The sequence below is a fragment of the Eupeodes corollae genome, chromosome 3, assembly GCF_945859685.1.
Source record: "Eupeodes corollae chromosome 3, idEupCoro1.1, whole genome shotgun sequence".
Lineage (NCBI taxonomy): Eukaryota > Metazoa > Arthropoda > Insecta > Diptera > Syrphidae > Eupeodes > Eupeodes corollae.
The window spans coordinates 67,991,730-68,017,686 of NC_079149.1; the positions used below are offsets into that span (position 1 = coordinate 67,991,730).

General features: G+C 31.8%; 1 protein-coding gene and 1 non-coding gene across 5 annotated transcripts in view; one reads left to right on the top strand and one right to left on the bottom strand.

Annotated features, from left to right (window-relative positions):
- The first annotated feature begins 2,866 nt into the window (after window positions 1-2,866).
- Window positions 2,867-2,939, top strand: Trnaa-agc (transfer RNA alanine (anticodon AGC)). Its single transcript has one exon. It is a non-coding gene; the product is annotated as a tRNA-Ala (tRNA).
- Window positions 2,940-9,174: 6,235 nt separating this feature from the next.
- The window catches only part of LOC129952199 (tetraspanin-18-like), a 100,106-nt gene continuing 83,323 nt past the window's right edge, over window positions 9,175-25,957 (bottom strand). For 3 of the 4 annotated variants that reach the window (XM_056064675.1, XM_056064674.1, XM_056064673.1), the window contains 4 exons: window positions 18,747-18,935; window positions 18,358-18,543; window positions 18,093-18,293; window positions 9,175-12,835 (listed from right to left, as the gene is read on the bottom strand). In XM_056064675.1, the coding sequence (XP_055920650.1) occupies window positions 12,611-12,835; window positions 18,093-18,293; window positions 18,358-18,543; window positions 18,747-18,935 (801 nt within the window). In that variant the 3' untranslated portion in view covers window positions 9,175-12,610. The remainder of the gene's footprint in view (window positions 12,836-18,092; window positions 18,294-18,357; window positions 18,544-18,746; window positions 18,936-25,957) is intronic. The other variant, XM_056064677.1, reaches the window with a different exon arrangement.

The following is a 25,957-nucleotide window of genomic DNA, read 5'->3' on the forward strand; positions in this document are numbered from 1 at the left end:
AAGTTTGTTGGCTGAGGCCCTAGTTCACACAGGACTGTGGCGCTATCATAAGTAAGTAAGTAAGTAATGCGAGGATTGCGCCTGTTTTTCAGAAATCAATTTCTCCCATCGTGGATCCGTTTTTGCTACATTGAGAATTAAATCGTTTTCCAAATTTAAGCGATGTCCTTCCTTACTTTTGATTTGGACCATTAATGAAAATGTCAACTCGCACAGGTACGAGATGGTAAATAGAATCAAACACTTCAAAGCCTCTAATGTAAAATTCAGGGTATTCTAATTTCTTTTTTAACCAAAAGGTATCTAAATTAACAGACTTAAACTCCAATTGCAGCATCCCATCGGCAGATAGATCCAGTAGATTTTCCTTGAGCTTGATTGCCAAATTTGCCTCATTTCAAGCTGCATTTAAAAATGGATTTAAAATCTACCTTTGCCCAATATTCTTCGATATCTTTTCCATTGAGTAGTAATGACATATTTTTTCTTTCAACTTTTCTAACACCATTTTCATACCAGGTATGAATTCCTTGATATTTATCTCAAAATTAATCTAAGTGGTGTTGAGACGATGACCAAAATTAAATTTTGTTTTCAAAGCCATGGATTTTGTCTATAGCAGTGATGACATTTTCATGCACAAATAAATTAAGAGTATTCTGGCCTGCTGCAAATATATTAAAAGTTCAGCGGGAAGTTCCTACACTCTGGCTATTACTTTGCCTCTCGACAACTACCTAACCTTAGTATTTTTAAAGTAAATTTTAGTGGAGTGCTTCAATAATATCACACATTAATTAATTAGAACTAACAATTTTTATAATAATATTTAGAACTTGACTGTATTCACGATCACGCCGCAAGGTTTTTGCTGCAAGAGCTTGGCGATGGAGAAAACAATGCGTCTAATAAGCGTTATGCATCTGTTCTTTTAATCTGGTAATAAAACCACTTCTCGTAGCTTCAATGAACATATTATGCAAGCATTCAAGCAAAACAATATTTCTTCCATTCATTTTCCATTGGATTCAAATCGCACAAAAGCCACAAACTGCCCACAATCCGTCAAGTTGCAAGCAGACAAAAGAACTTTCGTTTATTTTATTTATGACTTGATCACGAACATCAGCCGCCTTATCCTTTATCCTGTATTGAATGGTAATGTCAGAGAGAGTTATAGTTTTGAGTTTTTCGACTCTTCTTTGCCAAACATAATTCAACAAAATTCGAGATATCAAAGTTCGAGCTATCGAAGTTCAACGGTACGATAAAAAGCAATGGATAGGGGGGTCCCCAAATATTTCTTCGTTTTAAAAGCTCCGTGTCAAGTAAAAGGTTGAAAAACACTGGTTTAACGGATTTTTTAAATATGCCCGAGTGTTTAATGAATAGAGTTATTTGTGTTTTATGAAGTTTTTGTGTGATATAATTGTGGTGTAGATGGTGTAGTTTGGATGCCTTACCCATTAAAACCAATTTTGATCGTAAAGGGTCAGAAGACATTTGCGCTCTTTCTTCCGAGTTTACATATGTCATCTTACCCGAAAGTTAATAAAAAAAATGGAATAAGGTTAGAAGAAATCTTAGAGCTCAAAAAACAATAAAACGGGCCATACTACAGGACAATGATGGTCAGCAGCAGGACTTTTCAGACGATGATGAATGTCATCTTGAGCAGAACTCGCCTAATCAAATTTAAAACAATTTGACAATTTCTTCAATTTTGGCGATTTCGTATTTAAGAAATTTTCAACTATGTACATACATACATGTGTAGGTACTTCAAATAAAATTATTAAAACTTTTTTTTTATGAATACCCTTATAAAGATTAAACACAGTGTGAACAATTAAGAATCGAGCACAGAATTAAAAGGGAGATACCGATGCACATTAGTTTTTAATGACTGCACATTCTAATGAGTGGGAAATATTGAGCCGTTTCACATTCGTGTAGTTCAGCTAAGGAAAGAATTTCTGTACTTAACAGTACGTCCGAAGTTGGACTCAAGGGTGAACTTATGAGCATTGCTAGAAGTACGGGTATTACTGTTTGAGGGGATAAATACAACTATCTATTGCAGTAGAGCATTGGTGGGGAAAATTTTCGATAAAAAAATGATAGCCATAAAATCTTGCGGCAAGGTTCAAAAGAAGTAAATGTCTCAGTAATAGAACGATCACCAATCGTTTTCAAAGCTCTTTTTTCAATTCTATCCAAAAGACTCAAGTTCGTTATTGGGACACCAGTCCTTCTCTGAAGAAAAAGTTACACACTGGATTGACTAAATACATATATGACATAGTTCTACCCTTCTTCATGTATGCTCTGCTGAGAAATCTTCTTTGTTTTATTTCTAGAATTAAATAACTCTAGGTTATCGCATCATAACAAAATTAGGCCAAGAAATCGCATTAAAAAAACTAAATGAATTCGCAGAATTTAAATTACTTAGCGTTATTTTATTCCATAGCATTAATTTCATTTCCAAAGATTTTGAGAAGAAATCAATCAAAATAGTTTTCTTATGTTATCTGCGCATTTAATTTCGTACTAGTAATCCTTACCTACTCTGTAGAAACATTTCAAAGCCCAGTTTGAATGACCTCTTTTTCTATACAAAGACTTTTTATATGGTCTTCATATCCAAACACTAAAATTGCACCTAATTTATGTATAAATTAAGTATTTGCTCTAGAGACATCTATGAAAAAATTTTCAATAAAAGGTTGTGGTATAAGCTATTTTAATTCGCCGCATAGTTTGTTCTAAGACCATGTTAACAAGAAGAATATAAGAAATTAGTCTCCGTCCTCACTTATACACATATATATCAAAACATTACATTGAATTTAACTCGACACAGGGGGATGTAGCTCAGATGGTAGAGCGCTCGCTTAGCATGTGAGAGGTACGGGGATCGATGCCCCGCATCTCCAAAATAATTTTATTTTATTTTTTATCAACGGATGCGAAATTGAGTTTTAACTCCAGGACTAAGGACTACTTTAAAAAAAATATCTTTGATGCATCGATATGCAAGACGAATTGGTTTAAAACAAACTGTTTTGATTTTGTTTTCCCAAAACGCTATTCAAAAATTGAAACTAAAAATAAAATAAAATATAATTTGAAACATATACGGTACATAAAACTCTTTCCAATTTTTTGCAAGCCCCGATTGTTGGCCAAGGGGGTCATCCAGACTCGTCGACGTCATGGGGCATGAGCTTCAAGGCATATTCTCCGTAAGACTTTCTCTCGAAGGCGGAAACTAGGTTACGGTGTCTTTGACTGATTGTGAGTACCTTAATCGCCGATAAATGAATATTGGTATAACCATAGTCTTATACTATAATAGCGGTTCCAGAGGATCCCGTGGGCGATATTTTTTTTTTATTTTCCTAAGAGCTCCCATGGATTCAAAACTATCGTATTGCGTTAATGGATATGAATCCCATTATATTTTTAATTATTTATTTTTTTATATATGAAAACAAAATTTATATTTTACTTCCTTGAATTTTGTTTCCCAAAAGTACTACTCTTAACAGAGGACTGGAGAACATAATATGATTCGGAAATTCAGCATTTTTCCAATTACGCAGCACAAATTCATCAACTTTTGACCAATGGACGACCCAGGGGGGGGGGGGGGTCATATGAGTCAAAAAGCTTATGCATTTAAGTTGTATAAATAGAGATTACTTCTAAGGATTTGTTAGTAATCAAACGACATTTTACAAAAAGTGGTTTGCTGTCAAAAACGACTAAAATTTTTGTTTCACTCAATTTAAAATTTGAAAAAAACTTTAGTAACGCTTTAAATTATTTTCATAAAATTTGTTCTCAGAAAATGAGCAAATATTCAGATTCTTAAAAAGAAACCTTGAATAAGAGATCGTCAAAGTCAAATTGATAATAAGTTTCTTTTAAATCCTAAACCTCGCTCTCAATTACGTCTCAAAAATTCGTAATTTGTAAAAAATTTCGAACTCGATCTTTTAATTAAACATGACATTACGATGGTAGAAAAGTCGAAAAAAAGCTTTATTGGAAACTTCCTAAATTTTTTGATTTGGCTTCTTTCTACAAGAAAAACATATTTTGGTATTAATCCAGAAGAATCAAATAGCTAGTTGTCAAAACCTTACGGTCACAGCAACACTACGAAATTAATTCCCTCAGATATAATCTCGGTAGACACTGACTACTGCACTCCTACTTTAAACCTTAGTAAGGGTTTTAAGGTTATTTTCCCATCGAGAGAAGATTGGGATGATGATATCGTGTCGATAGGTTTCGACACAACCATCTTTACTGACGGCTCAAAGATGGAGTGCGGAGTTGGTTCTGGGATCTTTTCTGAGTCCCTAAATGTAGCCAAATCCTTTAGGCTTCCTGACTTTGCTAGCGTTTTACAGGCTGAACTGCTGGCAATAAGGGAGGCATGTAAGATACTTAAACAAAACCAAAACCGAAATGTGGCTATCTTTACAGACAGTCAGGCAGCTGTCAAAGCCATTAACTCGCCATATCCTCATCTAAATTGGTCCATCAATGTCGCGATGAGCTTGCGAACCTGAAGGATCGGCAAGGATCGGCCCTTCATAGCTCACTTGCGGAAATGGTTAACATTCCTCTTGTTGCTATGAAGAGTAAAATCTTTTCTATCTACCAAACTGAATCAAACCAAAGGTGGAGCAATTTACCCAACTTCATTATACATATCTAGGAAGATATGGCCCACATATAACAAAACCCGTACAAACGATCTTCTATGCAGGCCAAGGCAAGGCATAGCCAGCATTTATGGGGTTTGTGCCGGACATTGGCCTATAGGAGTTCATGCAGAGAAGTTGGGTATCTCTTACAACACCTTTTGCCATAGCTGTAGTGACCAAAGAGAAAGTGAAACTATAATGCATTTCCTCTGCAAATGTCCTGCTTTGGCAAACACTAGAATGAAATACTTTGGAAAAGCATTCTTTCAAGAACTTGATAAGCTATCTGGGACAAAGATTAGAGACCTAATCTTTTTTCTCAATGCGACAAAATGGCTTTAACATAATCGCTATTAAGCGTCTCTATAAATCTATCCCTTTCAATCAAAGGTCAAACGAGTTTTTGGTATCAAACGGCGCACTACAGCGCTAATTGGATCTCAGGCTAGGTTGCCTTGAGATCGCCATTTCTACCTACCTACCTATTAATCCAGAAGACTCCCTTAAGATCAAAATATTTTCTATTATCCACGAGTGAGCAGACTTATAGCGATAGTAATAATAGACTCCCGAAAATTGAATTCGAAAAAACTACGTCAAAAAATTATGACAATTCTCCATATCAGATCCTCTCTCATTTTCTGGGTTTTTGAATGTTTGTAGCGTTCTTCGCAATATTAGAAATGGAAACAAGAAAAGTTTATATTATTTTTGAAAAAAAGTTACGCTTCATAACAATTTCTTACATTTCTGCGTGAAAAGCACCAAAAACCCTCTAGCTTTTGTGTTTTTGCTCTTCAATATGACATATTTAGAAAACTGTTGGAATCTTGGAATGCTTTCATATGTAGTGAGTCGTCCGAATTAAAAAAATGTACCATACCTTTATATAGGAAATCAAACTTACTTCCGTGTTCATGGAGGGATGCTTTAAGCTTGTCTGCAATCTGGAAGGAAGAAGTGCTTACTTGCAACTCCAAGTGAGGGGTCACGGGGAGCAAGTTAGAGAAATCAGTGCAGCTCGATGATGAATGATAATGTACAATTCATAATTATAGAAAAAGGCATGGCTTAGAACTGCACTGAGAAAATCTCCTTCTTAAGATTAAATTTTACGAAACATACAAATCGAGAGTCTAAGTGTCATTGTTTACTAGCTTAGTTTTAAAGTGTTCACTAGTTTTACTATAGATAAGATCATTTTTTTAATTTTTGCAATTTGTTCCAAAATGTTTATAATTCAATGCTAAATACGAAAATACTATTTCCGATGAAAGAATTTTTTACCCCGCTCTGATCTGGCTATAATTTACTAAACTTTTATTCGTCCAAAACTCGAGCATAATTCTTATCTTTGGGCTGGTCTAACTTGAGACTTACGGGTAGAATTAAAAAAAAGGTCTAAAAATCAAAGGAGATCGTTCTCTTACCGAGACATTTGCTTCTCTTGAACTTCGTCGGCGCAAGGTCTCTTGTCTATTATTGTTTTATCGTTATTTTTATAAACAATGCTCTATAGTGAAATAGCCTGTTGCATTTATCCCCTTAAACAATTCAACCGTAATACCCGTACTGCTGGGAATGTCCATCAGTTTACCCCTGACCCCAATTTTGGACGTAGCGTTAAGTACAGGGATTCTTTCTTTAGCCACTACACGAATGTGGAAAGCTTTGTCAGGCTCCATATTTCCTATTCATTACAATATGCAGACACTTAATTAATCCTGTCCTCACTTGCTAATTGCTATAGTAAGGGTATTCATAACCCCTTTAGTACGCTCTTAGTATAAAAAAAATCTCCATAGCTGTATGTAAAATCCATGAAGTACCTACGCATAAAAATTGAATTTTGATACTGAGTGATCAGAAAATTATTAAATTATAACAATTTGAGATTAGGTTCGATAATGTATATATGTGATTCTCGATATTTAGTGAGTGGAAAATCATGCTCTGAAGTAAATTCCGGCACTGGTTTGATTCATTTTTAATGGTTTGAAACAGAGTATACATCGAATCAGTATTCAAAAATCGATCCACTCGTATGCACACACAAATATGCATAAACAAAAATTCATTCAAACAGGCATAGATACCAACTGTAGCGCCTTCGGCCAGGCTGATTGATGGATTTAAACCATTAAGGGCGCCAAAAATGTGTTTAAATCAGTGCAGTCGAGAGGACTTCATTTGTGAATTCCAGAAAAAATTTAAAGAATCTATTGTAATCCCAATACCTAAAGAAAATGGAACTACGGAGTGTAAAAATTTAGACCTATAAACATGATGCCTATTCTTGAAAAAATAGGTAAAAAGTGCGCTTATGAACAATTGTATAGATATGTATGTGATATTCAATTATTAATAGAAAGTTAATCAGGTTTTCGACATAACCACTCATGTGAAACGGCCCTTAATTGGCTGATAATGACTCTGAAAGAAAAAAGTCATAGTGGACATAATATTATTGCAATATTTTTGGACTTTCAAAGAGCATTTGAAATAGTGGATCACAGTAGACTTCTTACTAAATTGTCAAAATATGGTGTCAAATGCAGTGAACTTAATTTGTTTAAATCATACTTAATTGATAAAACCCAAAAGAGCTGTGTGATTAATTCAACTTCAAGTGCAATTTATACATATTTTGGTGTACCTCAAGGAACTATACTTGGTCCATTACTATTTCTGATATACATTAATGACATTTCTAAAATTTTAAGAAATTCTAAAACATCTTTGTTTGCTGATGATGCTCTCATGTTCATAAATAAAATAACATTTGAAACTTTGGAAGATATCAAACAAGATTTAACTAACCTGTGTAAGTGGCTACAGTTAAACAAACTTAAAATTAATGTGAACAAGACTAAATGCATGATGATCAATAGAAGTGACAATATAAGTGTATCGATTAAGGGTAGACCCATTGAACAAGTGAAAGAAATGAAATATTTTAGGGGTAATACTATAGACAATAACCTGAATTTTATTAATCATATGGTTTATGTGTGGAAACAAATTTCCAAAAAAATTGAGTTTCTTAAACGCATTCGAAAAAATATAACAACAATTTGTGCCATTAATCTTTATATTATAATTATTGAACCACATTTTGAGTTTTGTTCCGCAATTCTATTTCTAGGTAATAATGAGCACATAAATCGACTGCAAGTTCTGCAAGACAAAGCTATGAGATCCATTCTTAAATGTAGCTTGCAAACATCAATAAATTGGATGCTATCTTGTCAAAGATGCTTAAACATCAAACAAAGAATCATTTTCAATGCGTTACTGTTTGTGTTCAAATTAAAAAAAGATCTAGCACCTAAATACTTGACATCAAGCCTGACCTAGATGGGAGACAGCCAGCCAGCCGCACTATTTAAGATCGAATTTTGATTTTAGACTTCAGTTTTATAGAGATTTTAGAACTCAAAATATGCTTTTCCATTGTGGACTTAGATTATTTAATGAATTACCTTTTGAAATAAAAAATTAAACTGTTTTAAGAAGATTTAAACAATTACTAATAGCTCATATCAGAGAAACTATTGTAAATATAAAGAAATTAGTTTTCCAATTGTATATGCATGCATTACTTTTTTTGTAAAATAAATGTCAATATTTTTATATTTATTGAAATGTAATAGTAATTTTTTACTAAATAAAATATACATACATACATACATATGTAATGTATATAAAGGGTCCGCCAAATAAACTTTTTTTTTGAAAATGCTATACTAACATCGAGTACAGCTTCGGCTGTGGGCCACATAGCACCGTCCTTTTAAAACCAAATGTTGCCAATATCCATCCTCCATTTCAATTTTTGTGAACAAAAATTCGTTCAACAGGCCCGATAACGATCGCTGTTGACTGTAAGTGTTACATTCACGAAATAAGCACTAGTTAAAAAAAAACGTTAGTTGGAGGGCCATACACAAAGATTATGTATTTACATATATTTCATAATCACCCTGCCTTTGAAAATGAATAATGTTATATTTTACAATAAATAGAGTAGCAACTGAAAATAATGTAAACTTTTACACTTTGTTTCATTCAAATATAAGGAAATACAACGCTGCAGTGGATACTTTTTATTTTTGTTAAATATCCAGTAACACATTTCAGTATCAATTCTTGCTCTGAATTTATACCATAGCAACCGATATAATGAAATGTCTCCGTGTTGACTATAGTAGCAGAAAAGCAGAAGAAAAATGAAAATATAATTTTAAAACAAAAACATAAAAGTTTATTTTTCAATAGTTTTTCTTTAATTGACCTTAAAATTCGTAAAATTTGTAAAAATACATGAAACGACAGATAAAAGTTTTCCTCTTAAAATAAAAAAGTAGGCATTCGAAAATAAAATATTTTGGAAGTAAATATTGCATTTTATGTAAATTATATCAATTTAATATTAAAAATACACTACAACTGTTTTTTTTATGAATTCAAATAAATATATTTTATTGAGATGATTGACATGAGGCTTAAAAAAAATACAAAAAGTCTGACATGTTTAGGTTAGATTTGTTTTAGGTTTAGATTACATAACATAACATAATATACGAATAACATTCTCATGAAATCGGATATAATGTATTATGTAGAGAGACTTAAATTAACAATTTAATTTCCTATAAATGATCACAAATATGTATGTATGTAGATGTATTGTTATGTTTATATGATAAAACAACTTGTGTATTGCATCTAAAAACATATAAATGTCAACTAACATTAAAATGTTTAAAATTTAACTTTAAACACTTGGGAATTTATTAGTTTTTTTTTCTTAATTAATATATTTTCAATTTGAACATTGTTTTTCTTTTTCAATTTTTAAGTAATGTTTTTTTTGTGTTTTTCTTTTTTTTGGAATTTTGAAAGGTTTAGTTATTTTTTTATTTTGATTTAATATTGAATTTCAATTAAAGTTAAATTTTCATTGTTATAATGATGAAATTGGTCAATAATAGTGAAGCTAAAATCTACTAAGTGTTTTTGAATGTTTTTGTTTTTTGTATTATTATTATTTTATTTATATTACTAGCTACCCAAAGTATTTTAAGTACATTCGAAAATAAGTTTTTTATTTTAATTATCTGTTTTTGTTCACATCCTTCAAACTTTATTTTTATTATATTGTTTTCATTCATTTAATAGGTACTGCTTAGCGAAAGAAGTGAAATAAAGCAAAATGTTTAAAGTGAGCTTTTAAGAAACAAAAAAGTTATTGAAGAAATGAACAAAAATAAACACAATTAAATAAGTACATGTTCGGAAAATAAAATATAAACTTAAAATAAATTAGAGGATTTTGTTTTTTCTATTCTCTTTTTCTTCTTCAGATACCTCCCCGTATTAATATACCTTAGATTAATAGAAAAATACATTTTTATTCATCTTTCATTTAATTATACATTGAAGTTGATTTATTTTTTAAGTTGTGGATTTTCTCTAAGAGCGAACAACTATGTATATGTCGCATTTTATTTTTTAAAATTTAAAGTCAACAACTACGATTTTTAAAATAATTTTCTGGCTTTAAATTGTTTAAGTAATTAGTTTTACAAATTAAAACGAGCGATCTTTTTGTAAACTTAATCCCAGCAAATATTTTTGTTTTACATATGTATTTAGTCAAGTTATTGTTTTTGTTTTTTTTGTGTGTGTGTAATGTATCGGGCCTTATTGCTAGTCTATTCATTTTCAGCTTATTTACATGCGTTATAACATTTTTCTAATATCCCTTTATTATTTATATTTTACATTGCAGTTCCTGTATCATTATCATAGAATTACAATAATTGAAATAATTGAATTATTAAAAGTTTTTAACTTGTAGAGGAAAATGTTGGAAAATTTGTTGTTTATTTTTAGACAAATATATTGACTGAAAGTTCCTGGAAATTGAGTTCAGTTATTAAATTAAAAAAAATCATCGATACGAAATTGTGGATTCACTTGTCAATGAACAAAAGAGTGTAAATTATTTAATTATTAGGTTACAAAATTGTTACGAAGTTAATTGTATAATTTTTGTGGATAGAATCTGCATTACACTTCCACTCGAAAATAATAAATTTACTTTAATGCAATCAAAAGCTCCTACCTAATTGATTTGGAGAAGTGTTTCTTGGAAAAGTGTGAACTTGGAAAAGAAGTAATGCACAATGACTTTCATAATTTAGTCACAGCCAGATTAGTAGTAATTTCGAATTCAGATTTATAGAACGTAGTTTAACTTTGCTTTGTAAAAACACTTAAACTGGTCTTACAAATGAAAAGAATATTTTTTCGTATGATTTCAATATAAACTGTTAAATCTTCTATTTTTATTCAATAAATCCCATGAATTGTAATTCTATTGATACAAAAACTTCCCTGCATATACCATTTCCTGGCTTATAGCTGACTTATAAAGTCAGCCCGAGACCTCATGTCAGTTTTCTACAATGCCGTGAGCGCCAAACTTGAAGGGCTGTTGTTTTTTTTACAGTGTTAATTCAGTGATGTCGTGTTAAATATTTTAAAACTTATTAAAAAATCTTAAAGTTAAAATGTAAGTAAGATTGTTTTTGTTTTAATTTTTATCGTGTTACGTTGTCTTCATACTTTCTTTTCTATACTTTTACTTATACGTGCTCTTTAATATTGCGTGTTCTAAAGTCTTCTGCAGTTTTATCTTTAAATATTTATACATAAAACATATGTATGTGTACTGTGTGTATAAAATTCCGATATCCGTAGGATAAACATGCGCATTTACAGAAAGTGCTTTTCCTTATGCCTAAATAATAAAAAATATCTAAATCTTTTTTCTTTTGATTATAATGTTTTTTGTTTTAAATTCAACTTTTGGGAAAGTTACTCAACTGGCAGTTTTTTTTGTTTTTATTTTATATTGAAAATTTATTTTAGATGAATAATATTAACATTTGTCTTGAGATATATAATATATAAATAATTTTATTACATTTCCTACCTATAGTCTATTTGTAAATTTCTAAAAAGGCTTCCGCTTATTTCCATCCCAACTTCTTCAATAATATACTCGTAATATTTCCCTCTGATTGAGGCCGATTTCCAACGCATTTTAGTTCGATTTTCAGATTCGTTAGTGTGTTTTATTTATTTTGTATTTATTGTAAAAACAAAAAAAAAATAATGAAAAAATTTGAAAAGTCAAATGAGAAAACGACGTTCTTTTTACAAAATGTATAATAGGTGGTGACATCTTTATTGGCATTCGTCTTAGTATTCAGTTCGAGTGATAAGTAGGAAGGACGATATGGTGTCCATTCATTTGGTTTTGTCTTCTGGAGGCAATAACTTTCTGGTTCAAGCGTTCGGTATCCAATTTAGAGAGAGTGGCTCGATTTCTCACATTTCATTTTTTTCATTTCGAATAATATACTTTTCTGAACATTTCTGACTCTGTAATGGTTGTTGCATTTACTTATGAGTTAAATTTGTTTGTTTTTGGAAAAATATTCGCTGGAACTTTACAATTTGAGTGTTAAATTGTTTACAATTAGTTTTTATACAAATATAATCTTTTTTATATTTTTTATTTAGAGAGAGAGATCGCCAGACAAAAAATTCTATCACAAACTACGGTAATGGATGACCACTTTGTGCCGGAATGCAGTGGGCTTTGTTTTGTTTTTTTTTTTCAAATGTTTTAAATTTCTAAATAAGATATTTTTATTTTTTTATCATTTTTTTGTTGGTTTTTACAGGATTTTTTAAATATTTTGTTTGCCTTTTTTGTTAATTATTAAATTTAAGTACAATTTGAAGTATATTATATGTGTACGTATATATTTAATTATATATAATTATTTTATTTAAAAACTAATCGTCTGTCATTTCGGCATTGTAGGTGGCGGTGGTGGAGCAGTCTTCATAAGTCGATGGCCAGGTGCTGATGGTGATAAACTCAATGGCGATGGCAGATCACGTCTTCCTTTATCTTGAATGGACAGTGGTAAAAATTCTTGCTGTCGTTTAGCAATGCGGTTAATATCCTCACCATTTTCACTTCTTCCGAGAAGCACCGTCAAGTGGATTGCACAAAATAGTCCAAAGCTCTGTTAAATAGAAAATTATTTTAATCAAACTGATTTAAAAATAAAAATATTAAAAAAAGAAATATTTGGAATGTAGAAAAAGACGAAGAAATACACCGTAGATACAGTTTTTTTTGTTTGTTGTAAAAATCTCAATTTCTTGCGCACGTGTTTCATATAAAATGTTTTGTTTTATCTTTTAGAATAAATACCTACTCACTGCTGTATAACTTCTAGAGTAAACGTGTACAATTTATAAAAATCTTCGAATCATTTAGCCATTCAATCGATGGATCCTTGAAAGATATTTACGGTAAAAGGTTCACCATTATACTCGTGCACTTTCCTGGATCAAAATTTAGGTCATGGCATTCAAGGAAAATTACCACATTTTTAAGTGTTAGAATAAACTTGTCAATCTGTAGAGGAAAACAAGTCAGGAACCCATTGATTCTATCATACAAAGAAGGAGGTGCCAATAGTTCAAACACATCCTTCAATAGACAACACTGGTCAACAAAATAGAGTCCTCTTTCTGTACTGTGGTTTACACAATACGTTTTTAAAGGAACCTTATGTCTTGAAAAGAAATCTTACCTCACACATTTTTTATTAGATCACATTTTTTAATTATACCTTTTTGAAAATGCAAACTAAAACATAACACGCAGTTTCTAAGGCTAGGGTACTGCTTAAAAAATATTTTACAATGTTTTACGAGAAAAAAATATTTTATTTTTAGATACAGTTTATATAATTTTAGTTCTTATTTAGTTTTCATAATTTTTAATTTTTCATTAGTTATTAGTTCACTTATGGGCCTTCATTTAAATCTATCTGAAGTTCTGAAAAAACCTTAAATGTATAAAATAATGAATTCTTAGTGCTGATTTCAAATCTGAATTCCAATTTTAACTATATGTGCTCAAACTTAGATATACCCGTTTTCAACAATAAGCGTATACATATATGTTCAATGTACATACATATATGATAAATTTAGTATTTATCTAAAGATTTATACTTTAATTCGAGTTGGATGTGGTCAACGCTGAAGGTGGAACAGAAGTAAAATCGATCGCAAAAAAGGCGGCAAAAGGGAATTATATTTATTTGACAACTGACTGAAGAGCAGCAACAGAGTTGCCAGAATATATCAATATATAATAATTTAAAGTTACAACTTTAAGACTACGGATTGGCAATAAGAACAAAACGGTTTTCAATTGATAATCGTTTAAGCATGAATGATTATTAAACAGTATCAGCTTTTATTATCAAATTCCGATATTTGTCCGAAACAGTTTTAACTTATAGTGAGAGATTATTTGTAGCATTTTAATTTTTAAAATAAATTTTTGGTGATCAGCATGGATTTACTCCTGGAAAGTCAATTGCTAGTAATCTTTTGTTATATTTTAAATTTACTACCGATGCTTTAGAGTCAAAATTCCAAGTTGACACGTTTTACGGATTTTACAAAGGCTTTCGATCGCATTTGTCAATAAATTTAAATAAATAAACTTAAATCTGATAGCATTCATGGTATGCTTCCTAAATGGTCTGAACAGATAGAACACGAGGCGTTAAGCTCGGAAGTATTTGTTCTAGAAATATTGTATTTCTCTCTGGTGTGCCACAATTTAATGAAATTAGTCTTTTATTAAAAAAATGCATTTACACATCATACTACATACCTTGAGCATGATGTGGACTAGGTTCTTTGCAAACCAAGAAATCGATCTCACGTCAAAATACCGTGCTTACCATACCAGGTTTTCGACTATACGTATTTAAATCGGTGCAGAGACATATCTTCAAACGATTATTCAGTCTACCTAACTCAACACCTAACTATGCTATCTATGTGGAATCTGGTATAATGCCTCTGTACATAAGAAATCTAAAAGCCAACTATGATTATTTGATAAGGGTCATGAGAAGAAATGGAAGTCTTCACAAGTCTATCATGACAAGACTTTTGCAAACTAACGCTTCTCCATTCAAGGACTGGAATGAACTAGCTCATTTCCATGCAGCTCATCTATAATTATTGGAGTCAAATGTTTATGAATGGCAGGGTATGTTTGCGGAGGTTACTGCGAAAATAGACAAAAAGATTTATAACCAACGAATTCAATATTGCCTAGGAGCACTTATAAGAATCTCAATCACCAAATTTCTTCAGGAATGAACTATTTTCGTAGTGAATACTCGGCTGAAACTATAAGCTACTAACTTAAACTTTATGCCTCATCGAGCAGAATTACCCCAAATCTGTAGGCTTTGCGATAGAAGAGAAAATGAAGATATAAACCATTTCATTGCCATTTGACCAATACTGCAGGAAATTCGCCGACTCTATTTTGATGAGAGCTACATTTCTCCAAGCAGACTTTAAGAAATATTAAACAGAGGACTAGGATGGTTAATTTATATTATTATTGTAAACACGCATTAACCTTCCGCAACAGTTTCGATACTTAAGTACTTAAAAAATCCAGTTACTGCAGTTCAATGCATAATATTTGTGTGTGTTCAAATCATTTAAAAATTGATTTTATTTTTGTGTTCCGAATCACTTTAAAATTGAAAAAAATGTTATTCAAATCATTTCAAAATTGGTGTATCTTTTGTGTTTCAAATCATTTCAAAATATTTTGTTTCAAATCATATCAAAATCTAGTGTAAAATTAATAATAATTATAACCCATTTTAGAATACTTATAATACTATATTATTAGCAACTTTCATTTTTTATCGTTCACTTCATATTAAAAATTGTAATAAAATGTCACATCAGGCAGACGGCATAAAAGCCATGCCATTATGATGAAGATCTTAAGCGTTAGTATTTTTTGTATTGTTTGGAGTCCATCTTTAATTGAATTGAAAGAGTTCAGAAAGCTTTTACAAGGTTCGTTGCATAACAATCACGGCGGAATATTGATACTCTATCGTATTGTTCAAGATGCACTTTAATCGGTCTACAGAAAAGACGATGTAATAGTAAATATATTTTAAATAAATGTCCCAGAAAGAAGAATGCGCTAGCAAGGTTTTTTAACATATATGTAGGTCCAATTATGATTGCAAAGAACCTTTCACTAAGTGTATATATTTTTTTAATATTTATTCAAATGAAATTGATTTATTCGAATGGATTATAAATCTAGAATTCTTTATTTGTTAAGTTAAGTGTAAAGTCCTAATAAATTAATTTTGTAAATATTGTTAGTTGTTTGTAAAACTTAATAGTCTGTAGACGAATAAATAACTAAATTAAATGCTTGTGTATGGGTTTTTTGAAAAATAAATAAGATATTAAACATTTCTAAACGGACTATAAAGTGCGTTTAAGAAAAAATCTCGAAAATGAGATTCTATAAAAAAAAGTTCATTTAACAATTGCTTCAGAGAAGAGGTTTCTTCGTAGACTACTACATTAACATGTGGTGTTGAAGCGAGCTTGAAGATCGCCTCAATTCTTTATATACCTGAATCGAGTTGAAATGAGCTTAATTTGACTCGATTCCCGTCGGAGATCGGAGTTGAGTGAAAATTTGAGAAGAACAATCTGTGTGGAGGAGTTGGTTTAACAGATAATGCATTATGGTCTGTTTATTTGCATGTTTGTGTACAAAAATATAGTTTTTTTTAATCAAATTTCAAAAAAAAAATAGACATGGAATGGACACCAAAAAGATTTATTTAATCTAAACTGAGTTAAACCTTTGGTGGAAGCATAGCAAAACTTAATTATCTTTTTTATTGTTTTCTCTTGCAAAATGAGCCCAATTAGTCTATTTTCATCAACAAAACTAAATAATATCAACAGTAACAGATTGATTTTTTTTTTCAATGGAAAACAAATACATAATTCCAAATGCAAAACTACTCAACGAACTCAGCCATCGAGATACAAATGCAATGTCATTCGTACCAACATAACGAAATCACATAAGATCCATTCGAGACTCGTATAAATGTCATAAGCCCATCCATAGTAAGATTTTACTCTAACTTTTATCGGTGTTATTCACGCTATGGATATTGTTTTTATTATACGTGTAAAATCCTACTATACTATGGATAGATTTTCCAACAAAACACGGGTATAATATACAAGTAAGGGAAATAAGATTTGGAAAAAACCACGAATTTTGTTGACAAAAGAACTACTTTATGAGTAACATCGCCTTAAAAAGCCTTAAGTAAGGTATTTTTGCGAAATATAAAAATTTGTGACTCAAAACCATTAAAAACAAAAAGTAGGATCTGGTTACCATATACATAACTTTGTTTTCCAGTTTGATGATTACATTACAAGCCCGGCATGGAAGTATCAGGAAAAATAATTAATGAGACTGAAGAAGAGCTAGAGCGAGCCTAAACACATCGCCGGAAACCTTACAAGATGGTGGGTAGGAGTAATTGAACAACAGTGCGATCATGACTCAGGGATCAATACGGAATTCCAATAAGAAGTTTGATGTTATTTACAGTCAAGAAATCTTTCTTTTAAAAAAGCTAAGTGTAAATTAACAATATAAGAGCGTTTTTGAAGGTATCGTTCCATTTTTAGTAATGGCTTAATTTTTACATGTCAAATGTCAAAATATGACACCTCCCCAAAAATGAAGATATTCAAAATAAAACATCTTATTGGAAAACCTGTTCAATCAATCTCGCATATTTAAACTTTACTTGTATTTTCATAAATATGCATCCGTATTTCTAAAATTCAAGCTTTTCCCATGTGATTATGGATCGCTTTACTAGTGCTAATTTTCGGTGTGGCTTTTGTACTCTCTACCAATAATAAACTCTCCAGGTCCTATTACTCATGGGTTACTTAAAAAACGTGTATACTAAAAGATTTAAATTTTATTAATTGACATTAAGTTTGAGCTGAAAAAAATAAAGAAGTTAAATAAAAAACATTTTTTTTTTCTAAATAAGGTAGCCTGCTTTTTGTGTGGCCATGAAAACATTGTGTATAGTGGATCTAACTAAAAGGGTAACACATTTAATCAAGCTTATATTGCGTTAATAATTAATTTTGAAACAAAAATGTGTATTCCACCAATTGGATGACAAAGCGCTGAAAGCGTGCATTGTTATTATTTTATTCATATTTAACAGTGTAACTTTTAAGAAAATGTTTTTGTTTGTAATTTTCTCAAAAGTTACACACGTGTGTGCACACAACCCAGCGTTATATAGGATATTCGGTGTTTCTAAGCCACTACATAAATGGTATTCGAAAGAAAATTACCTGGACTAGTGCAATGCCAGCGGCAGCGAAGCAAGCCAGCAAAAGTCGAACCTTTATTTGTTCCGATAAAACTGCAAGGCATCCCCGTTTATAATGTGTATCACAAGCAGATTCATAAGCGTGTTCTGGCCGAGAGCAACAGGACCATGGCAATGATAAGCGTCTATAATCTAACGGTCCATCCACACCGCAGCATTGTAACTTTACAAAAAAAAGAACGTATTCAATTAATGTCATCACTAAGTTTTACTAAGTTTAAAAATACCTGTGATTGCATTCGATTCCAAAGATGCAAATTATCCACTTTGGTACGTGAAAACTTATCCAGAAAATCAACAAAGGAGTCATCGACGTAAATCTCAACCGAAGTCGGTAGATTCTCTCGCATAGCTAGTGCCCAACCGCACACAATGAATTGCACACAGATTGCTGCCACTAATAGTGCACTAAACTGTAAGGAAACATGACAAAATTAATGATCTCCGCTCTGCTTCTATTGCTCGCACGGATTGCTCCACATCCACACATAATCTCCATGCCCTCCTCTACACCAAACCATACCATACCGCACCGTCAAACAATCCAATTTGAATTTTTCAATTTATGGATGTTGTTCGTTGGTTTGGTGGTTGGAGTCTGTTTACTTTTACTCACCATTCCTAGGAGGCAGCGTTTCTTTTGATTCGTCGCTTGACATCCCATCCAGCACAAGATGAATGTGAAAGGACCCAAAGCTAGGAGAATCGCGGATGGCGCCCACAATTTGTTTTGTACGATGCCATAATAACCAACATGTCCCCAGAGCAAAGAAGTTCCTATTATAATTTGAGCAGCTCCAGTTATCTGCAAGGACACAAGCAAAAAATGCAATTTAAAAATTTATCAACAAAATAAAAACCGCACAAAACAGATTCTGTACAAGTGCTTAATTCAATTTTCTTAATGTGCTGAGGCTGACACGAGTCAGTGGATACATTTAATTAATAAAGATTACAAAGTTTGAAAGGCGCACCAGTGCCAGTACTCTATTTGCTGGATTCATCGTTAGTTCAAAATTAAAGCCAGCTTACTGAAAAGTAAGAACGCATAATGATGAGGAACTTATGCAGAGAAATTTTTCAGTAAATTGTTTTTATTTGGTTAAATAAACTTAAAGAAGAAATGTAGAAATACAAAAGTAGGTTAGATACAAGAATATGATTGTGTAAATCAAATTTAGTTAAACCAATTTTCAAATCATCAACCAAACATTCAGGAAGTAAAATAAGTGAAGCTCCATTTTGAAGAGAATGAAACTAGGAACAAAATGTCCACAAAGAGTCAATTGTCTTAAATGAAAGGTCAGTTTTATGTAAATGGGTTTAAAAACAAGAAGGAATCATTTATGTTCTCGTTAAATCAAGATTTTAGAATATCAAATAAAATAGCGTTCCCGTGCGTGGACTACCACAACCAAATTTGGGTTCAAACAGCAAAATTAATTTAATGTCTCAAGCTCTCCATGGTAAGTGCCAGTGTTTTTCCATCTGTAAAGTAAGCAGTAAGTTTTTTTTTGTCAAAAATGAATTACCTATTACACTGCACCTTCCTAACAATTATCATACCTCCTTACCTACTTTTATTTTATTCATATTCCTACACTCCATACCTAGTGGTGTCAGATATGTAGGCTACGTTCATACCGCCCGCCCATACAAATTCCGCACGGTTGATCGCTGGCTTAACTTACCCTTTTAGCACTCATGTTATAAAAAAGAACTCGTCCCAAACAATATGAAATATTGGGAAACTAACTTATAGCCACCTTCTTTCAACCCCTCTTTCCCTTTCCTAGTGCTCACACTGTGTCTACATAATAAGGGTAGTATATTATCCTCTTGAGTGTGCGCTTATTATATAAAAAAGGAGGCTGAAATGCGACCCACACTGATAACTTCCCATCCTGTCGATTTGTCTTGCTTAAAAGTTTGTAGGTTTTCGTGTTGAGTTAAAAAAGTTTTTAGTTGAATAATTCTTAAAAATTTTAAAATTACCCAGTATTTTTCATATAAAGAAATAGTTTGAAATCAAGTTTTGTTAAATAGCGTTTTAGTCGAAAACGAATTTTTGCCAATTTTAGTAGCATTTCTTAAATTTTTACAAATTGGATGAATGAAATTTATTTGAGAGATATCAAGAACCGAACATCAATTTGTACCAAATTTGGGTACTATTTCTTGTGGATTTTATTTTTTTATGAAAAAACAGACTGTTGGATTTTTCTGAAAAAAAACTACTGAATATTGAAAACAATATTTTGTGTGAAATAAAGGTTGAAGGCAATATTTTTAATTTTTGAAAAGCTATTTGAGTCTTAAGTAAATTTTTACCAAGTTTTAGTATTGTTTTTGTAAGAAATCTGTCAGTTAGATTTTTCTCAAAATGTTACTGAATGTTGACACAATATTTTTTTAAAGATAAAAGTAGTTTAAAGCCAACATGTCAAAGTTTTGAAAAGATATTTGAGTCGAAAATCAATTTTTAAAAACTTTTATTCATTTTTTTGTTTAGGTTTTTATTTTTTGTAAAAAAACTGTAAAAAAAACACCCATGCAATTTTGTTGAGAGTCTTTTCTGCATTATTATCTATATAACAAAATTTATTTGAAGATGATATCTCTTCTGGTTCTTGAGCTATGAGATGTACAGACGCTCAGACTTTCAGACGTTCAGACGTTCAGACGTTCAGACGTGCAGACGTACAGACGTTTAGAGGTACAGACTAACAGACGTACAGACGTAAAGACGTACAGCCATACAGACGTACGAACGTCCGTATGTACACACACAAGCACGCATACACATCTTTCTAAGTCTTTTATTTCGACTTTAATTACCTTGAAACACCGATAAATGTCAAAATTTTCAATTCGACAAATTGGACCGATTACAAAACTTCCTATGGGAAGTTAATAAGTTTCTTCCAGGGTTCAATCCCAGTCAGTCACCTAAAGATTTTTTATGATTACGGCCTCTTGCAAGGAGTTGACAAATTCTCCAAGAGAGTTATTCTTGTCATGAAAAGTGCTTTTTTAAATTAGCTTAGTTTAGTTTAAGGTATCATAATAGCCTAAGAGCAAAAATCAATTATAACCAAACTTACAAAACAAAAAATACTTTTGGAAGAAAACGGCATAATCAAGGTTCTTCTTTTAGCTATGATTTTATCAAAATTAATGTAAACTTAAGTATTGTTTTGTTTTTAGTTTTGTATTGCAAGTGCAGATTGACTTTATCTGGTATTTGACATCTTTCTTTTAAAAGTAATAAAATAAATAATTATAAATTGGGTGGCGCAACAGTCCGTTGAGAACTAGGGCCTAATGACTTACAACTCTCAACCCTTCACTTGTGCGAGTAATGTTGTCAGGAATGGAGGGGACCTACAGTTTATATGCCGAATCCGAACGGCTAATTTGAGAAAACACTTTTTCATGACAAGAGTTACTCTTGGAGAATTTGTCAATTCCTCGCAAGAGGCAGTACCCGTGAAAAGACTTTAGATGGCATATCCAGGGATCGAACCCAAGACCTCTGGCATGACAGTCCAACGCACTAACCATCATGCCACGGGTACTACCTTTTAAAGGTAATACTTAGATTAAATACACCCGGATTAATGTTTGATTTGAAATATCAGTTTTATAGTAATTAAAGATTGTTCGGTTAACTTATTGTTCAGGTTTCTTTGTGTTGAACAAATGTTTTAAAATGTCTCTTTGACTTTTTCTATTCTTGTCATAAAAATGAAAATTCCATTCGTTATAAACGCACTGCGACTAATCTATTGTTTCTTGGGAGTTCTTTGTAAATTTAAAAAAAAACTTTCGGCTCCTACTCCATTTTAATTTGCAGAGCTCACGTTGGCTAAAGGATCGCAATATCTATTTATTTTAGAGTTGAAGCGGCCCTTAATTGTTGTAAGTTTATACAAACATATACGTACACACCTGTACATCTAAAAATGTACACATATTAACCTTGAGCTTTTTTAGCCATACATTTGTTCTTAATGTCCTGTTTAACCACTTTAGAAACCTATTGGTACGATTAAGTACAAATTCTCACTTGGCCAATTTCTGTATTTAACAAAGATCAAATGTACCTCACATTTTCAGATATATACAACACAATATGCCATCACTTTCACCCTATATAACACTTCAAATAATAATTCGAACTTGCTTGATGCCTATTCGTGCCATTTTAAATCAAAACAAAATCCTTGATCTAAATATTAGTGCCACTTTTGGATTTTACACAAGAGTTCCATATTTTAAATAGTAACACGCTACACAAACAAAATACCCAGAAGCAAAATTGTGTCATATACATTTTGTGTCTTGCTTTTGCTTGATGCATTTATGCGAAACAGAAAAAATCTAGCAAACCATTTGTCATAGTCATATAATATCCTTGCAACCAAAAGGAGAACCAGCAACAGAGCCGAGAAGTAGTAAAGGAGTAGTGTTCGAGCAACGAACCACTTCGACCATGAACTACTTTACTCTCGGTTGTATACATTGTATAATAAAATTGTGTGTTAACGTGATTGCATGAATTACTTAACAAAAAAACACCATTAAAGCCTGTAAAGGGTTTACACACGCTCCACATATGCAGGCAGAGGCAAAGTCTTGAAACAATAACCAAAGGTCAAAAATGTAGAGAAACAAATCGCGAAGCATCTTTCGCATGCATCACACTTTCAATGTCAAGCAAGCAGCTAATCTTGTTCTACATACGTATCGTATGTACTGTACATACACTATGTAGGTATATATATTCAAGGATTGTATGTTGGAATCAAGTGCTAGAAACCCACCGAAAAGGTCAAAGGATATTTCTCTTTCAGGACACTCAAAAACCACACACCAACAGACTGCTTTTGCCTTCTATTGAAAATGCAATCATTCACGCAAACATAGGCACATTGAAGAGATTAAAACCGAGCTAGAACAAATAGTAAAAGAAAAAGACAATCCTTTTTCTTGAATTTCAGAGATCCTCCATTGTGTGACAACAAAGCACAACAAGGAGCACTTTTAAACCCCAAGACAGAACACATGCAAGTATAGTTTTTCACAATACAATACTTTTACATTTAACGTGTTATGAGTTGTGCTGATGTGTTTGTCTGTTTGTTATCCTTATCACTATAATTTCCATAAAGCAGAGCTGCATGGAATGTGGCACTTTGCACATTGCTCCAGCAACCCAATGTGGTGCATGCACTCCTTTCTCGATGTGGCTGATGCATATATTGTATGTGTACAAAAGAGGACCTTATGTTGCACAGCATAATAAAAGACTAAAAAATAGGCCAAAACCAATTAGCTCCTGGGCATTCTCCCGTTTGTCTTTGATTGTGAATGTGCATGGTGACTCCCTGCTCTGGCTTTCTGCTTTTCTGCCTTTTTGCCTGGTTGGCTTTCTGGCTATTTGGACCCGACCGATTTCACGAAAAATATAAGAGGATTATAATTACAAAGTGGGGCGAAATAAAGGACACGCTTTATTATGAGAAAAGGAAAAACCTCTCTAGCTCGCGTTGCTTCTAGCGAAAAGAAATAAAATCATTGCGCTGACCTAGAACGAAAGTGTGCTTCATTCTGTGTTATACCTTCTGGCTTCTTTGCTCAGCAAAGCCAAGCCTTCCATTTACAGTAGAAGTAGAAGTGGCATCAGGATGCTAAACGGATTTTCAGCTAAAATCCTAGTTAAGTTCTAATAGATTTCATATTTTCTAAGCGAAAACACTGCAGCCGTTATGCGGGTGTATTAGTTCCAATCCTTTTTTCATTTTGCCTCGTGTTGTCCTGTACATATGATATTCAAGCTATTTGAATGTGTGTTTCAAGCCAAGCGTCCTTGACCGTGACCCTGTAAATGGAATTGAATGATATTTTCTGTGTTTTTATTTCCCAGTCGACATCAGCAGCTGCAGCAGTCCTCTATTCTTCCTCCTTTGCCATAGCCCCAGTCGGCGCCAACACCTTCTTTTCATTTTTTCATTTGACGTCGTCGGCTGTCATTGCATTTCACATCTGGGTGGATGCCAGTATGGTCGTCCGTTCTAATTCTCGTTGTGCAATTTTAAAATGGTAGAACAAGCTAGGTAGAAATACTCTGTTGATTGTTGGTAATTGTTGAGCTTTTGAGATTTTAATTATAGGCATAGACTTATGCATATTTATCTGTATATTTTTTCGTTGTTGAATGTTGCAAACAATTGGGTAAGGTAATGAAATGGGGGGACTCGAACCTTTTCCAAATGGATGCAAAATGTTGGTCTGTGGAATAGACTATGTACATAATATCCTAGTAGCGCACGTGTGGGGCATTTAACATATAATATACAAATAAGAAGCGGAATTACGTCATATTATGTCAAATAGTGGGGGTAAATGTTTGCTTTTTGTAGGGATAATAAAAAAAGTACTGAGTTTTGTTACGTTAGTATATTTTAATAAATATGGAAAAATCTTAAAAAATGTAGCATTTAACTATACTTTCTTTCATAAGACAACTAATATTTTAAATGTATGAAATAGAAAATATGAAACATTTTTTAAGTCATTGCAAGTAACAAAATGTGCTTGGAACCAGCATAATTTTTAAGGCGCTTTTCTAAATTAGACTTATTTATGAAGGTACAAACATTTTAGTCCTGACATTATACTTCAAATCGAGAAAGTTAATAGCATTAAACTTATTGAGTCAATTTTAATTTTTTTTCGATAACTTTTTCGCTCCTCAGGGTTACTAAAATTCGTTTTTTAGTTTGCAACCACTATAAACTATTCATTCATTTATTTTATCAAAATTATTATCTAGCTTAACAAAATAGCTTACAAGTAACAAAATATTTCGTCAAAAGTAAACAAAATTAGTAAAAATCCATTAATCTGTAGCCCTTTACCAGATGGTACAAGATTCAAATTTTCTGTAGGCTATGTAAATTGTATTTTATTTAATATAAATTTACAATGTGTTGAAAAACTTTACTTTTCATAATGTTACAAGCATATGAAATAATTTGAAATAATTTATCAAAAGAAGTCGTTATCATTTTTTAACTTCCTATAGGTAGTTATTGTAATGGGTCCGATTTGCAAATTGCAAATTTTGACATTTCTCGACGTTTCAAGGTCCCTAGAGTCGAAATAAAAGATTTTTAGAAAGATGTATCTGCGTGCGTGTGTACGCACGCTCGTACGTCTGTACGTTTGCGAAGTTTTCTTCGTCGTCCATAGCTCAAGAACCAGAAGAGATATCGACTTCAAATAAATTTTGTTATATAGATAGAAAGACGCAGAAAGGACTCACAAAATATTTAGTGTGTGTTTTTTTTCCCATATAAATTTAAAAAAAAAAAGGTGAAAATGTTGGTTAACCCTAAATATCTCTCGAATCAATAACGCTAGAGACATGAATCAATTTTTATATTATATATTGCAACACGACACAAAACAATTAAATTTTTGTAAAAAATTCTAATTAATTATAAATCAAAAAACTGATAAAAGAAATATTTATCACTTCGAAAATTTTATGAACAAAAAATGATTTTAAAAAAATTTAGGTAAAAAGGTATTTTCGACACAAATATCTTTTCAAAACTTTGAGATATTGGCTTTAAACTACTTTTATCTTTTAAAAAATATTGTTGTCAACATTCAGTAAAATTTTGAGAAAAATCGACAGTTTTTTTACAAAAAATGAAAACTTAAAAGAAAATTTAGCAAAAGTTGGTAAAAATTTATTTTCGGCTGAAATATCTTTTAAAACATAGGCTTAAACGTATTTTATCTCCCTAAAACATT